Raw genomic sequence first — 25,930 nt, 5'->3', positions numbered from 1 at the left:
TCTTCGAACACAAAACCCGTCATCCATGCACGACTGTTGCTTCTATAGTGACATGGCAGCAGGCGAACGTTCTTTAAGCACCGTGGGTTTCGGTATTTTCCGATTACCCATGGCTTCAGCTTGTCCGAGCCATCCATGTTGCAGCAAAGGAGCACCGTCAATCGTTCTTTACTGCATTTGCCTCCGTGGCATGCTTCGCCCTTCAGGCTTAACGACTTGGATGGCTGCACCCGAAAGAAAAGACCCGTTTCGTCGGCATTGTAAATGTCACGAGGCTCATACCCCTCAATTATGGCAGATAGTGTGGCCTTCCAATCGTCGACTGTTTCCAAGTTTACACTTGCTGCTTCCCCGGATACCGTCTTATACGCGATGCGGTGCCTCTTCCGGAAACGGTCGATCCAGCCATTTGACGCCGCAAAGTCACTGATGCCCAGTCGGTCGGCTATTTCCATCGCCTTCTCGCGCAAAATGCTGCCGTCGAAGTTAACACTGGCAGCGCAAGCTTGTTTAAACCAAGTAAGAAGCGACTCGTCGAGGTTTCCATACTTGGCGCCACGAGCCTGCTTAGCTTTCGGGCCGAAGAGCGCGGCATTCCCTTGTATCTCGGCATGCTTCGAGACGATGCTGTTAAGCGTCGAGGGTGGCAGACCAAGATCCTTGGCGATGTCGACTCTTTTCCGCGCTGGCTGCCTGTCGACTGCGTTGAGAACATCCAGCTTTTCCTCGAAGGAAAGCGCCTTGCGCTTGCGCGACCCCATCAAAGGACGACAAATCGCTCGCGGTGTTAGCGAGGCTTGACGAGGCGTAGGCAGCATAGGTGTTGACTGGAGGACACGGACGACTCGGATGGGTTGAACCGCACAAACAAGAAAGACTGGATTAGCGAGGCCTGACGAGGCGTAGGCAGCGTAGCTGTTGACGGAAGGACACGGACGACTCGGATGGGTTGAACCGTACAAACAAGAAAGACTGGATTGCTGCGGGACCGCGGGTTTTACTCGCTTCGGCTGACGAGGCAGTGGCCATCTAGTGGCAATCTCTCCAACTCGCGTGCGGCTTTTTATGGCCTCCGAGATTACCCCGCGCGTGCAAGGGTGTATCTCGGAGGCCATGGTCTTGTAGCCAATTCTGTAGCCAAGCCTGGCCAAGACTCGTCAAAATGGCGGTTGCCGCGCGTTGCCCGGCCGGGTTCGGGGTGTTAGGTTGCGACGTATCATGCGTGAATGTTTTCACAGCTACAACGTAACAGCGGGGTACCCAATACATTGGATCCTATGGGAGCTATGCCGGGACCGGACGAAAACGACGTAACAGCCGGGAAAACGCAGCAGTGAGGGACGTAACAGCGGGGTTCTACTGTACTTGGCTAATCAGAGCCTTTTTCTGTTGCTGGCGAAATCTTCGACTTCGTAGGCATCCTCGATGGCCTTCCTATTTCGGACGTAGGTCGACAACGAGCTTGGTGGAATCCCGTGCTTTTTCGCGATTTCCACTTTGCTGGCCTTCCGTTCGTCCACCTCGCGTAAAATCGCCACTTTCTCCTTCACCGTCTTGGCGCAGTATTTCCCACACGAACACATCTCGCGGACACAAGCTCACAGCAAGCGGCGTGCAAAACGAGGGCTAAAACACTAAAACGTCGTTCCTCGAAGCAGTCACGGCAGGAAAGACTGGTTAGTACTTGTTCCAGCACCCTAGCGACGCTCCGATGGTTGTGCCATCTATCGTTCTGCGTGAAAGCTTCCAACGATGGTTTTCAACAGCGGCGCTTGGCGGCGCGCAGTTCGAATTATGGGTGGCGGCGCCAATTTTTGAGTGAATTAACGAACTGTTACGCGCATAGACTTCTATGCACTGCGGACCGGACCACGATGACTATTTCGAATTATCCAAAATTTCGAATTAACGAGTTGTGAATTAACGAGCTTTCACTGTATCACCCGTTGAAAACGTCGAACTTGCGCTCGGGGCGTAGCTGTTCGTTTCTTCGGCGTAAAGAATGGCAGCCATCTTGAATGTAGCCGTGAACAAGCGCCAGTCGCTTGCCGGACCTGGAGCACAAATGACGACTGACGAAGCACTACATTAAAAACTTGCGAAACCAGGCCGGCAGTAGTCAAATGCGTCAGAGCCAAAGAAACTATGTGTGAATGACGTCGGCTCTTCCGTCGGCTACCGACACTCCTCAGTACCGCTGCCATTCCGAGTGAGGGGTGCTGCCTCAATTGGAACAGTGGACCTTCCATCAACTACAATGCTCCCTTGAGCACCCGAGCGCGCATTTGAAAGTGAAAAAGAAAACTTGTTGGGCGCTTGAGCCTCCTGTAGAATGCGATTGCGCTATCTTGGCTGCCACTGCTTATCAGCAACTGCAGTCAGCAGCCACATGTGAGGAGTGTGGGGTGCCAGTTTGCTGCTTATCGATAGCTGCCATCGGCCGCCGCCCGCGCGGGGAGGGGATGCCAGCTCTGCGCGTTGACATAGCAGGTGCTCAAGGCCAGCACCAAGAGCGATGCGTTGGAGCCGCGCAGCAAAAATGCAACCATGCTGTAGCATGCCCGATATCTCGTTTGTCTCGCCTTTACTTATAGTGCAATGCTTTCATTTCAATTGTAAGTCAACCCCCCCCCCCCCCCCCCCCCACTTCAGATTTTCAAAATTTGAAAAATAGGTCGACTTACAATCATATAAATACGGTAATTCAGAGAAGCGTTGGAGCTTGTGTGTTTATAGGATGCCAGAGATGGGAGGAGCCTGTTTGTGTCAATTGCATTTGCTTGGTGCGCTTGTAAACAAACTTCTCATGATGGTTTGCGTTTTATAATCATGAAACTTGAGTCATTTGGCCAAATTTCAAGTGATGCAGCACCATCTAGCAGATTCAGTGTAGTGAGTTCGCTTTATCAAGGTAAACCACTGCAACATCTTCGTTACATGGAGTTCACAAATACATAAGCTTCATTGGGGGCAGCATTGGGAAATTGAGAAACTGTAATATTGAGGAATTCGCTACATGCAGATTCGTTACATCCAGGTTTAACTGCAGTCACAATTCACACTGTCTGGCTTGTAATAAAAAAAATGAAGCTTACATATATCTTGGCAGTACTAATTGCTTTTGTATTAGGCTCCATTGCACTTCATGTGTGCTGCATTACCTAATGTTCGTTCTTGTGAAGCACTATAGTGCAGTGTAGACCATTCATAATGTATGTTGCGAGGGCCGCGAGAATCCACACTATAAGAGGTACCGCAGTTTAACAAAAACTTTTTTTATTGATGTCAAAATAAATGCCAGATCAGTAGCTTCCTTTTCAAAAACACTTTATTTATCACTGGACAAAAACCAACCCATTAAGTCCACTGCATGTTTAGATTAGATTTAGCATACTGCATGCAGCACGACCGTTGAAGAGTGTGATAAAAGCAATTTCATCGCTGAATGGAGTGAGGGGTAGATGTATGTGTGGTGCCGACAATCTGATGACGGCTGTTCTTTCAAGAAGTGGCAGTGTAATCAATTGGGTGATTACGGAAGACAACATGCTTTAAGTACTAGTGTCTTTGACTGATGAAGGCAGTCTGTATGTGAATTGCAAACCGAAATCGAGAAAGCATAACTTAAGCAGTGGAGTGTCAGTGATTATGTAAACGATTCATGCTCTCGCATTTCTGTTGGATCAACCATCGATCGCTGCGTAATTTTTTGTTTTGTTTGCTTCGCTGAGTAACCGATAGCACGCCTCAAAATCCGCCAGTGTCACGCAGGAAAGCGCACCTCCTGTTCTGCTCGGTCACCGAGCAGATTCCAAGACTGCATACAGCAGAACCCCGCTACAGTAGAACCTCGCTATAGTAAACTTGGGTATAGTAAAAACCCGGATATAGTTAAGTGAAGCTGCGGTCCCATTTTGTCTTCCATAGATGACTGTACATTTTTTTTCTGTTATAATGTAGTAGATTTTTTTTTCGAAGAAACGGTTATAGTAAAGAGCATCTGGTTGTGGCAATGTACTTTCCGTGGAATAATGACATCGCGGCACGCGCAAAGTCTAGGGTCGCGAGGCCTGTAAATATCAAATACAATAAAACGGCGCTCATTAAGGTGGCTTCACCGCCAAGCTCGAAAGCCGCGCGGAGAAGCCAACTTTTTGAAGTCCGTGAGGCAAAACGTGCGGCGTGCACGGAAAAAGTAAAGCTGTCTCTGAACGTCGAAAGGAGGCGGCGCGAGTCGCTAAGAAAGGAAAGTCAGCAAAAGTGCAGTGAGGGCTAGAAAAGGAAGAAAATGGCGGGCGTTCGCAGCACGGTAGCACGAAGCACGAGGAAGCGGCAGCAAGAAGCGGAGGCGTGGCAGCACTGCGTAGGCGGTTTTGCCGCGCTTCACAGTGTCGCGCGCGTTTCTTGACTACTACTTTTTAAATGACGCTGAGGCCACGGAAGACGACGCCTTGATCATGCAAAGCTTTGATTTTCACACGGAATCAAACTGGCATTACATTCATAGCCGATTGTATTGTGCAAATTTGCAGTACTTCCACAGGATGCATAAACCAAGCCGAAAACGTGATAACATGTGATAACTGAAAGCAAATAATTATTGTGCAAAGGAAGAATAAGAGCAGGATGTAAGGCATTTCTAAGTGTTTCTTTTATAAACCAACACTTCGTGCTTAGTAAACAGCCAGACAGTATAGTCAGAGCCATGCCATGACCAACAACTGATATAGAAAAGACCGTGATATAGTAAAGATTTTTGCTGGTCTGAGCTACTTTACTATAGAGGGGTTCTACTGTATTAAGCAGTGCCGGCAAAAACTGCCTTATATCCAGTACCACACTGTAAGTTATCTTCACTTTATGCTGTCACACCTGCTGCTAGGAGTGTTGGTTTTTGTTGTAGGAAGGAAGACCCGGAGAATTTGACAGACTACAAGTCGGCACTGGCATCTGCACTGGCCACAGTGCTGAAGAGCTTTGGGGTCAAGACACCCAATGCTGTGGCACTTATGGAACGCTTCCCCACATTTGTGGCACGGGAGAAGTCACGCCTCAAGTTTTTTCCTCGCAACAGGAAGGTAGGGTCACTGGCTACATTTGCACGTTAGCTTGGTTGGGAGAGTTCGATTGCTAAAGATGTATAATGTCACTGTTCCCTTAAGTGGCAGTAGTTATATTTCATTGAGTCTGACGTTCTCAAGGGAGAACATTCGTCTTGTTCAAGTAAGCCTGTCAGAGCTAAGGCCTCTTCCTAGCTGCTTTCTCAAGAATCTATCTGCTTTCATGCAAGTTTAGCCATGGAGATGAACTGTGAAGTGATCGATAGTTAGAATAAAAATGTGTGCACCCTGTGAGTTTTTTTTTCTTTCTCATCTGGTTTCAATGTAAACTGCTCATGGTGCCTGGTGGTGACACCATGTGGTTGATGTTATCGCCGGAGAAGGCTGAGCTTGTGACACGCCTCTTGTGTTGCAGTTCGCCTTCCAGACTATCCACACCCGGGGCCACCACTTCCAGTCTCAGCAGTACCACTGTGTCACCTACTGCAACCACTGCCAGCACATCATCTGGGGTGTTGGTGACCAGGGCTACCAGTGCTCCAGTGAGGGCTGCTCCTCTTTCTCCCCATTAGTGCCCCCTCGAAGCCGCGTGTTGTGATCGGTAAATCTATCGCTGCATACCCTAGCAGGCATAGAGGGCTAGTTTATGCTTGTGTGCTCTTTCTGTTCTTATTGTCTTGCACTATAGCCTAGAAGAGGGCTGTTCGGGGCTGGTTGCTACATGTTGACGGAAAAGATGTAACAGCGTAGTCTCAGCACTGTTACATCCTTTCCACCACTATTCGGTCGTTCCAGCGACGGTGGCGGCGCCACACGGCCTCTTCCTGAAGCGGCGAGCTGGTGATCGCTCAGCGCTGCGCGTGCAATCGCAGTGGTTTGCAGCGTAAGATACGCGTAAAAAATGAGCATATTCTGTTATTCTACGATGTGCGAACATTCCAAACAGCAAACATGTCGTTTTTGCCAAATACATAAACAGTTCAAAAAGCAGTGATTAAGTTCATTCTGCAGGTTGGTAATGAGTTTCAGCCCAATGACCCGCTTGTTCCTCAGCGACATACTCTGTTGACGCCACGACACCGTGTCGTCAATGCATTCCTATTCGGTGTTTTGATCATGCGACCAACGTAGCCTATTACAGCTGCATGAATGCAGTGCAGTGCTTAAACACTGAGCTGATATGAAGTATATTGGCTATATTTTAAGGCGGACGTTTGCAGCAAATAGTGATTTTTCATCATGCTTAAGTCCATTCTGGTCTAGATCAAACACGGCTTTCCGGCTACAACGTGACTGCTAAGTGGCGATATGAATGGCAAGAACTCCACACTTGTACATTCAGTTCTCAGACGTAATGCGCAAAGTGGATGAATAACCGCAAATGTTTCTTGGCAACTGTTGTCTGCTCACTCGATCACAGCGTTTTCCCCCGTTAGTCAAAAAACACATTTTGAGTGCTAATTTCGACACTTATAAAGCTCGAATGACCCCTTGGCTGCCGTGTCAAACAACAGCTACATTGCCTCTTCTATTACAGCATATATGCGACCAACGTACGCTAGAATTAAGTCCGCAATAAAGCTCTGCCCACATTCACGAGCACCGAACAGAATTCCTCCATGAGAAAATGTAGATCACTCGTAAAATTTTCTGTTTACCTAAACAAGCAGCCAATCACGAGTCGAAATTGCAGGCTCAAGGGTTTTGATCTTTCTGGCTTGTTTGATGCAGCCCAACATTAAAAAGTTTATTTTGATCTCTGTTGTAATTTTCCTAAGCGATGTTTATTGCCTCAGGGCATAAAAGGGTATTCTCTGATTTTCTTTTCAAACGTGTCCTTATAAGATCAGCGCGCAACCAATACACATACCGTATTTAAGCGGATAGGGGCCGCTCTCGTGTAAGCACCAAAAATAGCATCAGGCTGTCTGGGTCATTAAAGTAGTTTCTTTCCGCTTTCGGGTGAGTGCTTGCCGCACATTACTATGCCGATTTCTCAAGTTTCAACGCCGACGGAGTTTTTGCAGCACTTGCGAACTGGCGATTCCATGCTCATATCGATAAAAATTTATTTCGAGCCTGTAATGCAGCCAGACGTAAGCACAGGATCTTATTAATAACCGACAATCATTTACTGCTGCTTATCTAGACTCTAAAAGTCACACGAAAGGTGCCACAACGTCAAGAATCTGCTTTGCTTCTGTAGAGATGCACATTATGGCATCACCGCCTCGTCCGCCATGTCGTACAGCCGCCGCGCCACCTATAGGAGCTGGAATGACTGAATAGCCTGCCTGTCATGTTTTATAGCAGTGGTTTAGTTCAATTAAAGCAAGCTTTAGTTGAAGGCAAGTCAGAGTTTCTGCCAGGTTATGTTCAGTGAACCATGTGAAAGAATCCAGCCCTTAAGCAGTTTTGTAATCTGCTAGAAGATGTGTTCTAGCCATGGCTGGTCAATTCAGAAGCTTCATTTTTGACACAACTTCTTTTCCCCTTGCGGTGTGATAACTTGGCTTTCGGCAAAGTTTGTTGTAGGAAATAGTTGCATGGTGAGATTTCGCGTGGAGCAATCTTACTACCTGATTGTTCTTGAATGTGGCAAGTCATCTGTTGCATCCAGTATTTAATGCATTGTGCCTGAAAACTGTGGACTGTACGTATTAATAAGTGAGGGCAGTAAGTAAAATGAGTGGTCTTTTTATGTGTCACAGTGTAACAGTATACTTACTAACAGTCACTGTAACGGAGAAAGTCTCTGTACTTGCCAGACAAGTTGACTTACAGCACTGCAGGTGTTCCTGAGGTCCTGTGATTAAAATATGTGCTGTCACTTGTCAGGCTGAGATGACAGTTTCAACTCATGCAGCAATAGCTTGCTGGTAGTGGTCACACACGAGGCAAAACAGCAAAGCACGTTATTAAAGGCTGATAGGCCAGTTCTTCATATGCCACTGTTGACATTAGGCATGTGACGTACCCACCCACTGCTGGCTTACACGAGGCTACTGCAGCCACATTTTAAAATGCAATGATCAAAAACTTAAAGGAAAATACCTTTGAGAAATAAAATACCTATGACAACTGTACTATGCTATGTTAGTGGAGGTGAGAACCTGTATATGGAGGAAGAATTGCTATAGTAGTAACAGTGAAGGCATAGTGAACAAATTTTAGGCAGAATTACCGTATTTACTTGCATAATTTGAACACGTCTTTTTTTTTTTTGTAAAATTAAAGCTTGAAAAAAAAAAGGGGGTGTGCAAATTACGTAGAAATTTTGTAAGCACGTCCTAAAAAACTACAGAGGTCATACCACTTAATGTATACGGCACACAGCCGCATATAAGTCGACCGCACACTTGCGCCCTTTGCTGGCCAAAGAAAAGTTTACTCCAAATATAGGTCGATGGATCCCCCCCCCCCCCACCCTGCCCGAGCCCAAGCCTGAGCCCAAGACCTAGCCCACCCCCATCTAAGACACACGTTACGTAGTTCCCCGCATGATGGCATGACAGTGCATGCGCAGCTCAAGGCAATAAACTCTGAACTATACAATCGCAAATCCGGCAGTGAGAGGCAAATGGAAATACAAGGTGATAAAACAGCGTTCTCATGCTCTCACATGGTGCCCGGCTAAGTAGTGGCTTCCACATCTCATGATGGTGTCACTAACGTGGGGCTAAAGGTGTTGATGTGCGCTTACAATTTTGCATATGCCCTTGCCTGATGGCGTGTAGATAGCTCAAGAAAGCATTACGCACAGATGACTGCACTTGCAACTTGTGCTCAATGCGGCTGAGGTGGGGGTTACAGGCAGCTTGTGCATTAAAATTAGGGTTGTGTGAATATTTGAAATTCTGAATGCAAATCGAATATGAGCTGAATAACAAACATATTCGATTCAAGAAATTGGTATTCGAAAATTTATGAATCTTACAGAGAATAGAGAGAGAAAAACTTTATTTAGAGAGCAAACTTTATTATATGAATGTTACAAATTCTCCAAATATTCGGCAGCAACTGAATACTGCCGACTTTCATTAATCCCACTATTGCAAAACCACACTATCTGGGCAGATTACCTGAAGATCGGGTTTAAAGTGTCAGAAAAACGCATAAATATGACATCTTTGCTTTCTTCTCCTTCGTTTTGTACTGTGCGATGTCAGTACATGTTAAAGAACCCCAGGTGGTCCAAATTTCCGTATCCCTTCACTACGGCGTCCCTCATAGCCTGAGTTGCTTTGGGATGTTAAGCTGTCCTAAATCAATCTTCTCCTTTGTTTGTTGTATGGAATGGTCACATTTGGGCGTTGCTAGGCTTGGCTTTTATGCAGAATGCTGCAAGTGGGCTTTCTCACATGAACTCAAGATGGCCGACCACCCACTTACAATCGCAATTCGAAAACATGCGATTTTTGACTGATCCTTCACTACTGTGTGCCATACTTAATGCCCACGCACATGGGGCCTGCCCTGCTGCCTTCACAGCTCTTAATAGCATCAGCTCTGCCACCTCGTTTTGGCCAGTTGTGATGTGCAGGAAAGCCAACTCGTTAAATTTCACATGGAGCTCCCGAAGTGTGGTGCCTGAATCAAGGTGTTAGTGGCAAGGCAAACGATTATGTAAAAATCTCGCATCCCCCCTCTTGCATAGTGCATTGCAGCCCATGCACCTCAGACGTGCACATAATGCCATTTTTGAAATTTTTTTCATACTGAGCGGGTATTTGACTTGACATTCGAACGCGTTTTTTTTTCTTTACATTTGTATTTAATTCATGTTCAAAAATTCAGTATTTGCACACATCTAATTACCATATGATCTCATGTAAGAGCCGCACCCTTGTATGGCCCACACTTTCTGTCTTGATCTAGATAATTGAGAAAAAAATACGATTCTATGTTTTGTTTTCATTTGTGTAAGGGCCGCACCTTCAAAATTCACACCCAAATTTAAAATAAAAAGTGCGGGCCTTACACGAGTTTATGCGGTAAAATAAGTGCATGTGTTGACTGCTAGCCCACAATGCTTGTCTGCAGACTGCGAGATGAACATTCACAAGACCTGCGTGCGGGTTGTGGAGGAGCAGTGTATTGGGTCGCTGATGCGGCACAAGAAGGAAAAGGGCAAGAAGAACCACCGCATGTCTGGCGTGGGCCTCATTGAGGGCATCAAGACCAAGGCCCGTCGCCCAAACGCCCGCCGTGGCACCCAGCACTCAGTGGAAGACTGGAGCGGCTCCCTTGACCACGCCCTGCCCCTGGACTCTTCTGGTAAGCATATCCTTCACAGTCGTCATCAGCCGCCTCCATTAACACCTTTCCTGTACCAGCTGTTTCCACCCTATGCATCCCTCATCGAAATCTTTGCCAACCCTGACTGCAGTTCCTATTCCTCCTGGTAACCACTCAGTCAGTGTTATGATCTGTTGGTTGTCCAATGCAAGACATGTCCTGCCCCAAATTCGCCTCGTATTGCAGTCAGTATCTACTACTGTTTTTTATCCTTTGAAATATCGATATATCGAACTAGTCGTGACTACTTTAGCTCTGATCTGTCATATGTTGTGCCACTTGCCTTAATTCGATGTTGCTTCCTTTTCTCGTTTGGCAAAACTTCTGCACCTCATCTATCAGGATCGACTGTATCCATTTAGAGTCGACGACCAATTTTTCGGGCTCTCTAGAGACTGCAAAAACGTCCAAAAAAATCACTTTTAACTTATCGCCAATATGCCAGACGAAAGGGTCAGTAGCTTTATGCACATTCTGAAACTTTTCATGACTAAATCTCGCCGTACATTTTGTACCCAGATGACAGGCGGCGACCGGTTTCACGAGCTAGACATAAAATGGCTATAGTACTGCCTTCACCATATCGCTAACCAATGCACGGGTTGGGACAAAGTCTAGATGCGGAAGCAAACCTGCCGTTGTGAGAACTAACTGCACTGCGCCCACAGCACGAAGGGCCTGGTATGAGAACACGAAACTGATGAAATGATAAGAACCAACAGATGGCCGAAGCAAGTGGTCCGTAGGTGTTGGCCTTCATAATTAGGCCTAGCGACTAGAGCCAAAATCGGCATTGTAGCTGGCAGTATGCATTCTTCGGTGGCTTGCGTGTAATGAGAGGCGTCTTGCCTGTCATCAGAACATCAGTCGACAGTTTTACGATAGAAAAGTGAGGTTGTGGTGCATTTCGCCGCTGGTGCGCTCATCTCACTCTGAAATGCACCAAAATTTTCTTCCCCGCTCGCTGTCTCCATGAAATCATATACCTCCTATGCACTTCACTGCTACCTCTTCCTGTATTCGGGTCGGAAGACTTGGCATAAATGAATTCCGCGAACTGCGACTACTGTTCAAGTTTATCTGGTAGACGATGACCATGAATGGTACGAATTCAAAAACATGTGGGCGCAATGAGCCGACTCGTTTAAAATATCAGCCCCGCCATTTAAGAGGCTCTCTTTTAGCTTGGAATTTCATTTTGTTTTATCAAGTTTTCGATCTTCTTTGCAGTTTGAATTAACAATGTTCCACTGTACACATACGGCGGCTTGGGTTTCGGTGTCGAGTGCGAACAAGGTTAAAAAAATCGAGTAATCAGTTGCGGTGTTTCCAAAATTTCAGGTGCTCTTACACATTGAATCTATGGGCCATGTCGCGGTGCTGCAAAAAAGTCTGAATAGTCAAGCATGTCTGAAAAACCTGGTCAGAATTTTTGGTCGGTGACTGTGGTTAGTGGTTTAGCAGATATTTAGAAGTAGCATGTATTCTCTATGCAAGTTGTCCACGCTTATGTATTTGTGCCAAGAAGAACAGTAGTGATCCCACATCCTAGACATTAAAAGCAGCACTCACCAGTGCTTCTCTGTGGCACCGACTGATGCAAGATGGTGCAATTGGTGACATCTTGAGAACACAGCGCTTGCAGACAAAGGACCAGAACAAGAAGGACACACACCTGCGCTAACTAACAACTTTTATTTCGGAAGGGGGCCGATCCGCGCCTTTTATACAGAATTGGAGGGAATGATGCGCACGCGCACAACACAGCCAGGTGGGAGCATGGAAAGAGCCAACACATAGACCAACTATTCTTATCGCCACTGATAACCAACAACGCAGCCAAAACAAGCAAGAAAAGAAAAAAGAAAAAAAGAAAAAAGAAAAGAAGAGAAAGAACCAACGGGGGGAGCAAAGGCAGGGAAAGTAAGAAACAATTCCAAAAAGTACCAAAAGATCCCGAAGAAGCCAACAACCAACACGGCTAAACGACTGACGATGAAAGGTAACAAGATGAAGGCACTAAAAACTGAACAAACAGGCATAAAAGGTGCAGGAAAAACCTGCGGGAGAGTAAAAGATTCGGCACAGCTAAAAGATGACGGAAACTAAAGGCGTTAAAACAGATACAAGCAAAAACCCAAGAAGCCGACGCGAAAGAATACAAGCAGAAAAGGTGGTCACTAAAATATGACATTGAACAGACAACAGATCTCTAAAAACAAGCAAAGAATCGTACAAAACGTGTGGGCGATAAAACATAACAGAGAAGAATACAGAAGAGTTTAAAAAGGAAAACATCGCAAAAAAATCATCACGGAATGAAACGAAAAGAATACACTGAATCAAATCAAAGCAGAGAGGAATGAACACTCTTTGTCTAACAATGCAACTGATGGTGTGCTAACGCACTCATCTTTTAGCTTGGTAATAGTGGCTGCTTCAATGATTTCTCGAGTCAGTTGATTTAAGTTTTTTGCCAAAATATCTGTTTCCTTGAAAGTGGGGGAGACGCGTCGGCAAGGACTGCAATCACGGCAGTGTATGGCCAAATTACCGGACCTTTTATCCTCAGCATTAGCTTTATGCTCCAGTAACCGCTTATTGATACATCGGCCTGTTTGGCCGACGTACTTCCTGCCGCAGGGTAAAGGAATCGAATAGACGACACCCGACGAGCATGCTACGAACGGATCCCGATGCTTAATTGTGCAGTCTGGAACTTTTTCCCCAGAGCCGTTGACCTTCCTGCAGAGTCTAGAAAGCCGGTGAGGAGCAGAGAAAATAACGTCTACTCCTGCCCTTTTTCCAATTCTTTTTAGGTTGTGCGACAGTTGGTGGATGTAGGGGATTACAGCTACCTTTTTATTGCGACTCTGCCCTTCCCTTGAGGTTAGGCTCTTTCCTTGCCTCGTTTTCAACATTTTTTGAGCAACTGAGGATAGGAGTAGGGCCGGGTACCCAGAGCTGAGAAGCCTCTGCGCTTGGTTAAAGAAACTGCTTTCAAGACTGTGCGCGCAGGACTTCCTTTACCCTGCGGCAGGAAGTACGTCGGCCAAACAGGCCGATGTATCAATAAGCGGTTACTGGAGCATAAAGCTAATGCTGAGGATAAAAGGTCCGGTAATTTGGCCATACACTGCCGTGATTGCAGTCCTTGCCGACGCGTCTCCCCCACTTTCAAGGAAACAGATATTTTGGCAAAAAACTTAAATCAACTGACTCGAGAAATCATTGAAGCAGCCACTATTACCAAGCTAAAAGATGAGTGCGTTAGCACACCATCAGTTGCATTGTTAGACAAAGAGTGTTCATTCCTCTCTGCTTTGATTTGATTCAGTGTATTCTTTTCGTTTCATTCCGTGATGATTTTTTTGCGATGTTTTCCTTTTTAAACTCTTCTGTATTCTTCTCTGTTATGTTTTATCGCCCACACGTTTTGTACGATTCTTTGCTTGTTTTTAGAGATCTGTTGTCTGTTCAATGTCATATTTTAGTGACCACCTTTTCTGCTTGTATTCTTTCGCGTCGGCTTCTTGGGTTTTTGCTTGTATCTGTTTTAACGCCTTTAGTTTCCGTCATCTTTTAGCTGTGCCGAATCTTTTACTCTCCCGCAGGTTTTTCCTGCACCTTTTATGCCTGTTTGTTCAGTTTTTAGTGCCTTCATCTTGTTACCTTTCATCGTCAGTCGTTTAGCCGTGTTGGTTGTTGGCTTCTTCGGGATCTTTTGGTACTTTTTGGAATTGTTTCTTACTTTCCCTGCCTTTGCTCCCCCCGTTGGTTCTTTCTCTTCTTTTCTTTTTTCTTTTTTCTTTTTTCTTTTTTCTTTTTTCTTTTTTTCTTTTTCTTTTTTTCTTTTTCTTTTTTCTTTTTTCTTTTCTTGCTTGTTTTGGCTGCGTTGTTGGTTATCAGTGGCGATAAGAATAGTTGGTCTATGTGTTGGCTCTTTCCATGCTCCCACCTGGCTGTGTTGTGCGCGTGCGCATCATTCCCTCCAATTCTGTATAAAAGGCGCGGATCGGCCCCCTTCCGAAATAAAAGTTGTTAGTTAGCGCAGGTGTGTGTCCTTCTTGTTCTGGTCCTTTGTCTGCAAGCGCTGTGTTCTCAAGATGTACCCCAACCAACTCGCCCAGCAACAAACCTTGCGCAATTGGTGACCCTTTTGATGCAGAGCGGGGTCGTCCAGATACCGGTGATGAGTGCGAGGCGTCCACGGTGGGTGGTGCTGCAGAGTTGCTTGACAGAGGGTGAGTTGCTGCTTCCCTAAACCTCACCTATTTCGCTTGTTTGCCTCTTTGATTGATCTGAGCTTTGTTGTTTGATTTATCCAAAATTTGTTAGGTTTGCCTAGAATTTATGATGGCTGAACAAAAAGGAAATCGATAGTGGTGTTTTTTGTGTTGCCTTGTCTTCCTCAACTTGCACACATAGAATTTTGTCTAGTGTAAGTTCATAATAAATCAAGGACGACATTGACTGCACGTAAGTTCTAGGCCAACAAAAACACACTGCATCTGAGAATTTTATTTTTATTCACAAAATACCGTCACATTTCTAACCTCCCCTTCCCCCTATTATAAGAACGTATGCACACCGTCATGTATTCAGCTTTTTCAATGTTTTTGTGACAATTTCAGTGATGTGATTGCTGTGCCAGTTGCGCCAAGCTGCGCCAAAAGGCAAAGCTTGCTACATGCTGCTACATTACGACAAATGATGAGTAATCTGCGACAAGCCTGCGCCAAAACTGTAGTTTCTTACAAACAAAATTCTCAGGCGCCGCATGTTATCCTACCTCTGTGTTAGGCAGCACTAGCGGAAAACGAATTTTTTCCAAGAATCCTTCAATCAGTCTTTAGTATATATGTATGCGTGTTTGGGCATCATGCTGGCCATGCGGGTTGTCACCTGTTTAATGAAAACAGAAGTGAAATAGGCCTGCAGCACGCGCCACCATGGTGGCTCAGTGGTTATGCTGCTCGGCTGCTGATCCGAAAGACACAGGTTCGATCCCAGCTGCGGCAGTCTCATTTCAATGGAGGCGCAATGCTAGAGGCCCGTGTACTGTGTGATGTCAGTGCACGTTAAATAACTCCAAGTGGTTGAAATTTCCGGAGCCCTCCATTATCATGTCCCTCATAGCCTGAGTCGCTTTGGGACGTTAAACTCACAAACTAAACCAAACCAGGTCTTCAGCATGCAGGGATTTCTTCAAGTCTTCTAGTCTTTTCTTCTAGTCTAGTAAGACCCCGGAAATGTGCATGGCACAAACATTTACAGATGGTGCCGGTGTTGACTACAACACCCTTGCTCGGCCGAAGTAGAGAAACAGCATGCTACTGCGAAGTTCTCAGTGGGTGTCTATTTTGGGTTTGCTTCGTTGCCCTGTCAAAAAAAAGTGAATAGTCGCAGGTAATTTTTTTCAGTCACGTCAAACTCTCTCTCTGCTGCACATTATGTTATCTAGCGTGTATTCAAAGGCACGCAACTTCAGTTATGCATCGTAGCCTCTCCGTCTTGCAGGTGGCGTCATTTTGAGTAAGGCAATCGCACGACATGTGCGGATGCGACGTTGAAACCAAAACTTTAGAGAATGTGACTGGACTGGATGCGGCAGCGACGATCATTTCGTGCTGCCTCTGCATTCAGTCTGGTTTTTGCGAGACTGTGGGATTCTAGCTGTAGGATAGCACTTTAAAAATGCAGATTTACCATAGCACGATCCGCGTTCCACTACCGTAAACCACATCTGCAGTGAGCTATCTCCGCAATGCTCAGATGGCCCTGAGGAGCGCACACCTGCCACTGCTCAGGTGTAGTTGGGTCCCACAGAAGCGGATCACGCTGCGCTAAAACTGTATAACTCCGTTCTTTTTTTCTTTTACTCATCGATTTTCTTTTCAAACATAGTTACTAGGAACTGCAAAAGAAGGCGCATGGTGGCTGTTCATTTTTCGCTGTATATAAGTTGCATCAAGAAAAAAAAACCTTAAAAAAATGAATTATACACTATAAAATACGGTATATATCAGTTCCAAACGGCACTCTTTTCTGTCCCAAAAGTGGCTCCAAAGTGACTTCAGCCAATCACATCACTGCAATATAAGATGAGCAAATGTTGACTGCGCATTGTTTCACGCCAATTTAAATACACTGCACCTAAGAATTTTGTTCTTATTCGCAATATAGTACTTACACATTTCTACCCCTGCCCCCCCCCACATGCATGCACACCATCATGTGTTTTAGCTTGGTCAGTGGTTTCCTTGACAATTCGAGGTCAAGTTGCAAGCATCCACATTGCATCAAAATACAGTAGAAGAGCGTTCATGTGCAGAATGGGGAGGGTAGGGTGACTGAATGAGCATAATATGCACAACAATATAAACTGGCTCCGCCCCGCAGGGCTGCCCGCAAGAGCTCTGCTACGGCTGTGGGACGCTCAGAAAGCTTTCGACAAAGGGTGAGTAGTGGGGCTTGTTTTGGGGGTTGAAAGGCTCTTCTGAAATATATTTCCTGCAAATAAAGGTGATATCCATCCTGTCTCCTATTCCTCTTGGAAGATACCATGGAATGTGGTGCACCTTCAGCTTGATGAGGGAGTTTTGCCAAGTGTTTGCAAGCTTAGGGTATGGTAGCATTCTTCTCAACTTGGCAAAGCGCTGCTGCTGTGTCATGAGTGTGAAAGAGTTGGCATTTCCTGGAGATTATTACCGTAAAAACCGGACTATAGGTCGGACCGGAATATAGGTCGACCCCCTAACTAAACAATTCTAAAAATGAAAAAGATCTTTTTCAATGGGAAAAGTACCGAATGGGAAAGTCCTTTGAAACAAATGCGAATCGAGAGGTTGCACAATGGTGACAGTATTGAATTTCATTTAAATGCAGCTTGTATGTACGCCCGCCAGATTTTTTAACAATATCGCGCACCAATCGGCCCGCGTGTTTGTTTCTGGCACAGGCAAGTACGGCGCCGTAGAGCAAAGCCCTCCTCTTCATGAATCGCCGCAACCAGGATGGCGAGCCTTTGAATTGCGCCCTCGTGTCTAAAGGCACGCGCGATCTCTGCCGCTTTCACGCGGATGCATTCGGCAGTCACAGGCAGCGATCTTGCTCGCAGCGCAACGTTTCCTTCCTATTCTCGATACACTACGGTCTGCCCACGAAATGATGTTTTCTTCTGGTTGCTGCAAGTTGTAATACGCAGTTTCTGCCTCCGCCAGTACTGAATGCTCTTTTCGGATACTCCAAATTCGCGCTGTGCCGCCAGGTTCCCGTGAGCTTCCTCGTACTCAATCGTGTTTTTCTTGAAGGCGACGGTAAATTGCCGTTAGCTTCCGCTTTGCATCTACTGAAACGCAAAATGGCGGCACTGCTGCTGATGGCGATGGTGATGGCGGCTGTTGACTTCAGCCACCCATTGTTGCAAGACTTCCGTATTTTTTCCGCCAATGACCGGTATATAAGACGGGGGTCGACTTTTCACCATGGTTTTTTGAAAAAAAGTTCGACCTATATTCCGGTTTTTACGGTAAGTGAGCAAGCGGAGCCTGCAGTGTGTACACATAGCAGTGTTCTTCAGAGAACAGTTGAACGTGCCGAACCAGCTACCTTGTTCAGGGTCAGATAATCTCGCACTACTCCTTGTGTTCATGCACTATGCAGCTAAGGAGAGCTTCTTGAGTCTCCCTCTCTGCAAATCGTGAAAAAATTGTTTTACATTAGCTGTTGATAATAACAACAGCTTACGTCTATCAGAAAACATTTCTCTTACTAAATGTGAGAACGTATACCTGGTGCAACACTTCTCGTAACTGCGTGGTGCTGGCTTCTGCTGTCCTTAGTTGCATGGAGAACTAAAGATGCGGTGAGCAATCTTGGTCGTGCTTCATGCAAACTTTATCATTGAAACTCCTATGAAAGGAATACTTTGTAGAGCTACCACTGTAAAACCTGTCATGCGTTAGAAATAGCTGTATCATGGAGGCACGTGTCACTCAGAATGCCAGCGAGTCTATCGTCATGTGGTGGTGACAGTGGCTGGGCAGTCAGGAAGACAGCAGAAGGCTTCCAAAAGAAACTGTTTATTTGAGTGAACTTGTGGCCACAAACAGAACAGAACTGAGTGGTGGCGAAAGCACCAAGTGCTTTTGACAAATGTCGGGTAACGATTGTTGATCACTCTCGGCCGCACTCGATTTAAAGACGGTAGCATAGCGAAATTTTGAACTAACACATTTGAAACACTGACAACAGTGTCGGACATCATATAAATGCTGCACATTCCCATGACAAATCCAGAGCACAGCAGTCACATCTTGCAGAGCAAGCACAAAGTGATGAGGCCGCGTGCTGGCAGTGGTAACCAAAGAACATGGAAAAGCAAACGAAACGTTTTGTGGCAGTATGAAAGTGTGCACACAACAGTAGCGTAACAGCATTAGTTTTAGTAAAGCTTGCACAAAGAGATTGTGGGTGCAGTGTGAACGTGCAGTACACACAAGGGGTGCCTTACAGCTAGCATATGCATGTAATTTTTCGGGGTTTGTGTTGTGGCATTTGCGGTACTTTTGTGGGTAGTGTCAACAACATGGTGGCACCCTGCCTGCCTACCTCGGACCACATACAGTGCTGTGGCTGTGTTCTTCAACGCAAGAGCTTGCTCAAATTGGTGGCATTCAATTTCAATTCGCACATTTTCATGAGCATGTGAAGAAATAGGTGACAGTTGCTGACTGATTTTTCAGACCCTGAAGGGACTGCAAAAATGTCTTAAAAATTGCGCAGTTCCAAAAATCAAATTTCACAGAAAAAAAAAAAATCATTTTACTTTAACCTCTAATGGTCATTAGTGTGGAAGAAAGGGGTCAGTAGTTTTGTTTACATTCTGGAGCTTCACGACTCAAAATGTCGCTGTGTTGTTGTGTGCGCAGATGACAGTAATGACTAGCCATGGGCACCCTCATGAGGGCGTCCTCACCCTTGTGTGATGAGGGCTACACTCGGTGAGGATGAGGGAGGATTGGCGCAGATAAATATGTGAGCATGAGGGTGAGGAAGGGTAGACGTGGTGAGGGGAGGATAAGGGAGGAAATGATGCCCAGTTGAGATTGAGGATGTGTCTCAAATTTAGTGCCTGCACTGGCCGTTTCCCATCCTGGGCGCACACGTAGGTGAAGCATAAAGAAAACAACTAAACAAGAAAAACCTAAAAGTGGGTTGCACGATCTGTGTGCCCCATTCACTATGAGCTGTGTACTAACTAAACATGAATCGTGACAAGGTGATTGAAAGCAAAATGCAACTAAAAGAAGCTTAAAACAGCTATTGCCACGGCCGCTCAATGGAGGCGCACTTGGTGCTGCCCGTCGCATGCGCCTAGTTCCCATCGCCACCGCTCCGTGACGAGTCCGGCCGGAGAGCTGTGCGCAGCGGCCGAGGCAGTGCTTTCGTTTAGGCGTCCGTGTGGTAGGCGCTTTATAATTTTAGCATTTATGAGCTGCGTTTCACACAGTATGGTGATGTCACGTGCAAGTTTGCTATTGATAGCGTGATAGCGCTGGGCTTTTCCAAATTGCACGTGGATTTGCATTTGCAACGAGAATCGAGGCAGAAGTGCGCTCCGCCGAGCGGTCACCCATTCAGCTACGGGCGTTTCAACCACTGTAATAACTTATTACATATTACAATCTTGAACTGATGCGATGTTGTGCAAGGCATACCATTTTGATATCATTCTCATAAAAGTGATCGTGGCGGAACTATCTTGAAACGCACAAGATTCAGCATGGCACTGCGGGTTGTCCTGGAGGTACTGAAGTGCAGCTATCGTAGGCGGGGAGAATATATTTGTTGCTCTGCGCACCTTCATTTTTTCAAGGTTGTTTGGCTCAACATGAGCCCATGTGAAGAACTTAACAGGCTTTACTAGAAGTTGGGATTGAATGTCAAAAATCTTCTTCAAGTAAAATCCACCTCGAATGGCCTGCCCCTCATCTACTAATTGTCTTTCGAGGAAGTTCATGCAGAGATTTTTTATCAGGTGGTTTGGGTCGAACGCCAAAAAAAGGGGGTCACTTTCCCTGATAGCGTGAGGCACCGAGTGTACAAGTGCACCTTCCTCTGAAAGGCTCTTGAACAGGGCAACATTGGTTTGGTGGTTGTCCGCAACAACTCTTGCGACACGAAAGCCAACCTCTTCAACTGGCTGCATGACTTCCATTGTCATTGAATGAAGCTTGTCATTCTTGAGACAGCGGGTGAAAAAATAACCCACTGGTATGATGCAAGATCTTGACAAGCCTCTCAAAACAAAACACAACAGACGGTTTGCCACCTGAGGGATTGTTGTTGAGAGCTCTGCAGAGCCCATGTCTACGAGGCTGAAAAAATTTGTCGACTTGACGGTCATATATAACTTTTTGGGGCTATAGCCATTTCATTAATGATTAATGAACAGTAAGCCTCTTGCGGCACACTCAGGTTTTCGTACTCCACACGAAGACGATCCTTGATGAGGGATATCACTCCAATCTCACCTGTTGACTGACCAACATACTTCTGCAGGGTGGTACGGCACAGCAGCTTAAATAGACCCCTTGATCGGACGTGCTCGTAGCCTTTGTTTGAGCACGCTTTCTAAACTACGCACTCTCTCAGAACAGGTTCACTGTACACAATTTTTTGGTTGCAACAGTTGGCAACTTGATTTTTGATGAAGAGAGCGGTTTTGTCACTTGCTTCAGCTGATTTTAGTAACCTCACGAAGTCCTGAACCGCCTCGTTTTCTTCATAACCTTGCAAGCGCTCTTTCATTTTGTCGTGCTCGGCTTGCAGTTTTTGCAGCGCTTTTCCTTGACGATCGACTTTCGATTTCAGCCTGTTCTCGGTCTTCTTTGCATCGTCCATCACACTCGCGAGATCAAACGCGGTCTGACAAGCCTCATCAGCCAGCAAAACATTTTTCCTACAGATTTCCAACCTAGGCTGGCCTGCATCCTCCATGAACAGGGTACTTTCGATGCTCATTTGTGTGCTTACTTCAGGAGCAACATCATGGTCACAATCAGAAAGGCGAGATCCACTCACATTTGGGTCCTCCCTGGAACCGTTGCACTCAGCTGGAGTTCTCCGAACTGTGCCATCAGCAGAGTGGTCAGCTTGAGGTCTCTTCTTTCGTTGCGAACTTGCTGGTTGCATATAATATGGGTATAGTTCGGGAACACGGAGGGGACGGCTGACAGAAGCAGAATCTTCAGTTCTGTGTTCTTCCTGTAGTCGTCATCTGTAAAGTGCAGGGAGCATACCAGTGGCTTGTCACTCGGCTCCCACCTACTTCCTTTTCCGCCCGAGCCTTCCCGAGATATGTGTTTCAGCCAGGCTGCTCGACGATGTGGATCGCACGGGAACTCATGGTAACCGATCTTCTGATCTTTTCCTGCGTTTGTGGTTCACAGCGGCTCGCAGCAGTTGCGTGGCATGGTGTCGCGTGCGCTTTGGATGCTGTCGACACAGGCACCGATGACAAGCATGCAGAACTAGCAGAACCACGCGGTCATGCAGAGCAGTTACAGCGAAAACACGTGCTAACACAGCCAGCGCACTCCTTCCGCGTCGTCTGACCGTCCGTGCCGGCAGCGGCTTGTCACGGAGTGGTGGCACCCCCGTGGAGAATGACGGCGGAACCTTGAACTTCTCCCGGTACACGCTTCCCCAGCCATTGAGGCGCAACGCGATGGGCCGCACCCAGTGCGCCCATTGAGCGGCCGTGCTATTGCTCTGTGTTGCCCTAGAGGAAGCCAGATGCAGTAGAGGAGCCACGCAAGTTGCGCTGAATGTACTGGTGCCGTTATATCACCAGGGAAAAGCCTCCCAGCCAAAGACGCAAAATGCAGGGCTTTCCTGGGCTTTAACGAGCACAACGCCTCTACGAAGGAATGGTTGCTGCGGACAGATTGAAGTGGTTGCTGGTACAAACCACGGCCAGCAAGGACCAGTCATTAGGCACTATAAGTGGCGTGGATGAGGAAAGCATTTTGTGAGAAAAAAAAAAAAGACGACGAAGAGATGACATATTTTAACCAAGGGCAGTCTGAAAAAAGGAATGGCCAAAAAGAATGGAAGCAGTCCGCAACCGTCGAGCACTTGCACAAGCTGCGCTGACCCTCAAGAGTCCTGTGGCACCGTACTCATGGTCTCCTCGATTTGGCTGCACTTTCTGCTCTGGTTCACAAAAGTGCCGTGCCAGTGCAGTGCCAGTTCTTGTGCCGCGAGTGTAGCCTTACACTAGGGCTCTCGGTGCAGCGGCCAAATCGAGTGCAGAAGTGCAGAAACTTTCGTCTGTTGTGGCCATGTGTTGGTGTTTGTCAAGTGTTTTAACATATGTGCAAGATTGTGCTAGCTGTATTGAACACTGTGCATTTGCTCGAAGTGGCGCATCTCGTGGAGCGGCTACGAAATTTGTTAATTCCGAAAGTGGTGAAGAATTTGACACCGTTCTTTCCGTTCCGTTGTGCAAAGTGGCGCAGGCCGATCGACCATCACTGATTCAACGGGTACCTTGAAGAGGCAACAAACTTTTAATTCGAGAGGTTATTCAGACTACCGCTCGAGACGATCTTTTACAGTCCATACGCATGCTTCGGGCTGCTTCCGTTCTATTGAAAAGTGACTGCGGTTGTCTGCCAAGAGTTGCCTTATAACTTGGACTATATTTGAACTCAACTAGATCGCATTTATTTTCGGCAGACGATGACAGCAACGTGACTGTTGGAGACTAACTGGCAGGCAAAGGTGCGGGCTGACGGCGACCTCAAGCCCAGTCGCTGTCGTAAGCAAAGGTACTGATGTCGCAGCGAGCCACAAACATTGCAGTCACCCACATATTTTACCGTATAAACGCGTGTAAGGGCTGCACTTTTTTTCCAGGTTTGAGGGCCAATTTTCGGGATTTGGCCCATACACGCGATTTGCGAAAAAAAAAATTGTATTAAAGTAGAAACACACCAATCAGGAAGTCAGCGGCATTTATTCTATGTTCAATCGCCACTCGCGCTGTATTCCAAATCCGAGCTGATGCTGTGCTCCGGTGTACGCTCATCCCACAAGAAGTCGCGCAGCACGTCCGCTGTCAACGCGTAGCCGTTTGTTTCGTGCTTCCATCACTTAGCAGAGCAGCTCTTCTTCCAGTTCGGGAAACTTGCACGGCTTGCCTCGGAAAGCGCACTTTTTGCAGCTTATGTTCCTCAATGAATCCTTTTGGTTGCACCATCGTCGGACGCACTTATCGGCCATGTCGAATTTCCTGCCCGCCACGTGCTTGCCGTGTTCGACAGCAAACTAGCCTTGTAGCTATCAAGGCGCTTGCCCAACGTGCTGAAACTGCTAAAACTACAACGCTCGGCGGCAGCACGCGAAAGCCACAACTACGGTGAACCACAACTCTCGTGCCTTTGACAGCCACGAAACGCTGGAGCTGGTGATACTGATGCTGATATGGATAGCGGGAGCTGGCGGGAGCTCGCGGTGGAGGAAAAAGTTCACGGTGATGATCATGAGCTGCAGCCTTTGGCGCCATCCATTGGCGGCACCTGGAAGCTCCTGTGCACATGCATTGCCTCCGTGATCAAGCGTGCAGTTGCTTGCAGCTGGAGCTGTTCGCAGAGGCCACAGCTTGTGCATTTCGAAGGCTATTCCCGCGTGGGTCGTGTGGAAAGTTTTGAGTGCGGCCCTTACGCGGATATTATTTTTTGCTAATATTTCCTTCTGGAAAACGGTGCGGCCCATACACAGGTGTGGCCCTTATACGCGTTTATACAGTGTTATACGATTTTATAGAAGCTCTTCATCGTGCTGCGTCTATAATAATGCACACAAAAGAGAAAGGGTGTAAGCAACGTGCGAGGCTGCACAGAAAGATGAGAACCCATACATAGTGCGCCATACCAGCCAGTCGCTTACGCGCGTAAACAGACACGCACACATGCGCACATACACATACATACGCGCGCTGTCATTTCAGCTGTTTGCTGAGGGCACGGCGCAGATGCCGCGTCTATCACAAGTACGTGGCCGTCTCAACCATGGTCACAACGCTGCTCAGTAAAACAAGAATGGCCACGGAGCCATCTGCTACGAAGCGCGCCAAGCACCTTGCACTACTTGCACGAGAAGAGAACTCGCCGGGAGGCTAGTGCAGCAGTGCAGAAGAACTCGTGCAGCATGAAGCCGAGTGCCTAAGTGCAGGTGGCGCTAGTTGCGCTGTCAAATCGAGTGCAAGAGTGCTGCATTTCCTGAACTGGTGCAGAAAGTGCAGCCAAATCGAGGAGACTTCCTGTGTGCCTACCGGCCGATCACAGTCCCCCTCCCCATTCAATAAGCAGCGACTTGATCTGTGAACTGACCATAGGGCGCCATCTGGACGCCATATTGCAAGAGGACCAATTATTTAAAAGTGAGGTTGAGGAAAAAATGCAAAACTGAGGGAGTTTGCCGACCACTGAGCATGAATTTGGTGTTCCATGGCTGTACTAATACTAATACTATGGTGGGACTAAGAAAAAGAATTGAAAAAAAAAAGGTGTCTCGGCTCATGCCATCAAATATAATGGGCTAATGGGCTTAATCCAATATGAAGTAGAAAAATAACAAACGCACGATTAGAGACAAGGTCCCGACATGACAGTGAACCCACTGCTACAGTAATCACACTGCACCCGCCATATGGAGGACCTGAAACGAGAAGGCAGAAAAGGCGAAAGCAATCAGAAAGAACAGACAAATGGCTGGAGCAAGCTCTCTGTCAACATTAACCTTACATTAAGGCCTAGCGAGTAGAGCTGGAAACCAATCTCTGAACATGCCTGTCATCAATTTTAGCACTTTGTGATAGATAAGTCAGAGGCTGCAGTATGTTATGAGGTGGGTACATACTCCTTGCTTTAAAAAGCACTGCCATTTTCTTCCACTCGTCATCTCCATGAAGTCTCCCACGTGCTTTGCCACTGCTTCTTTTTGAATTCAGGTTGAAATTACTCATCAAAGATGAACTTCAGAACTGTGACTACTGTTCAGGTTTGTGCAGTGGATGACTTCCTTGAATGGGTTGAGCTTGCAACAATGCGTTTGTGCTTACCCATAGACAATATCAGTCCCACCACTTAAAAGGTTCTCTTTTAGTTTGAATTCTCTTTCCCCTTTATTTGATCAAGTTTTCGATCCCCCTTGAAGTTTGAATTAATGAGGCTCCATTGTACACATTTATATGTTGGGCAAGGTGTCGGAGGCAGTGAGCAATCAGTCACAATGGGTCCGAAACTTCATTGGCTTTTATATATAGGCTCTATCGGTCATGTCATAGTACCACGAAATGGACCAAATAATCAAGCATGTCTGAAAAATGGGTGTCTGAATTTTCAGTGGTTCTAATAACTTGTTGGTTTTCAAGCTCTTTTGCCAAACTATATGCATTGTGCATTGTCGTCATAGCAAAGATGCGACACAAGGCAGCTCTCCAGTTTTGTGTCTGCTTGTACAGTTTTGTCCATTTTAATCATTGTGCTCCTTGAAAAGAC

General features: G+C 46.5%; 1 protein-coding gene across 11 annotated transcripts in view; it reads left to right on the top strand.

Moving 5' to 3' along the window:
- The window catches only part of LOC144136475 (rho guanine nucleotide exchange factor 11-like), a 131,878-nt gene that overhangs the window by 54,646 nt on the left and 51,302 nt on the right, over positions 1-25,930 (top strand). For all 11 annotated transcript variants that reach the window (XM_077668834.1, XM_077668833.1, XM_077668832.1 and 8 more), the window contains 5 exons: positions 4,904-5,078; positions 5,476-5,602; positions 10,104-10,337; positions 14,527-14,602; positions 16,761-16,818. In XM_077668834.1, the coding sequence (XP_077524960.1) occupies positions 4,904-5,078; positions 5,476-5,602; positions 10,104-10,337; positions 14,527-14,602; positions 16,761-16,818 (670 nt within the window). The remainder of the gene's footprint in view (positions 1-4,903; positions 5,079-5,475; positions 5,603-10,103; positions 10,338-14,526; positions 14,603-16,760; positions 16,819-25,930) is intronic.

Source organism: Amblyomma americanum, chromosome 6, assembly GCF_052857255.1.
Source record: "Amblyomma americanum isolate KBUSLIRL-KWMA chromosome 6, ASM5285725v1, whole genome shotgun sequence".
Taxonomy (NCBI): domain Eukaryota; kingdom Metazoa; phylum Arthropoda; class Arachnida; order Ixodida; family Ixodidae; genus Amblyomma; species Amblyomma americanum.
The sequence above is the reverse complement of the archived record's forward strand: the minus strand, read 5'-3'. Positions and strand labels throughout refer to the sequence as shown.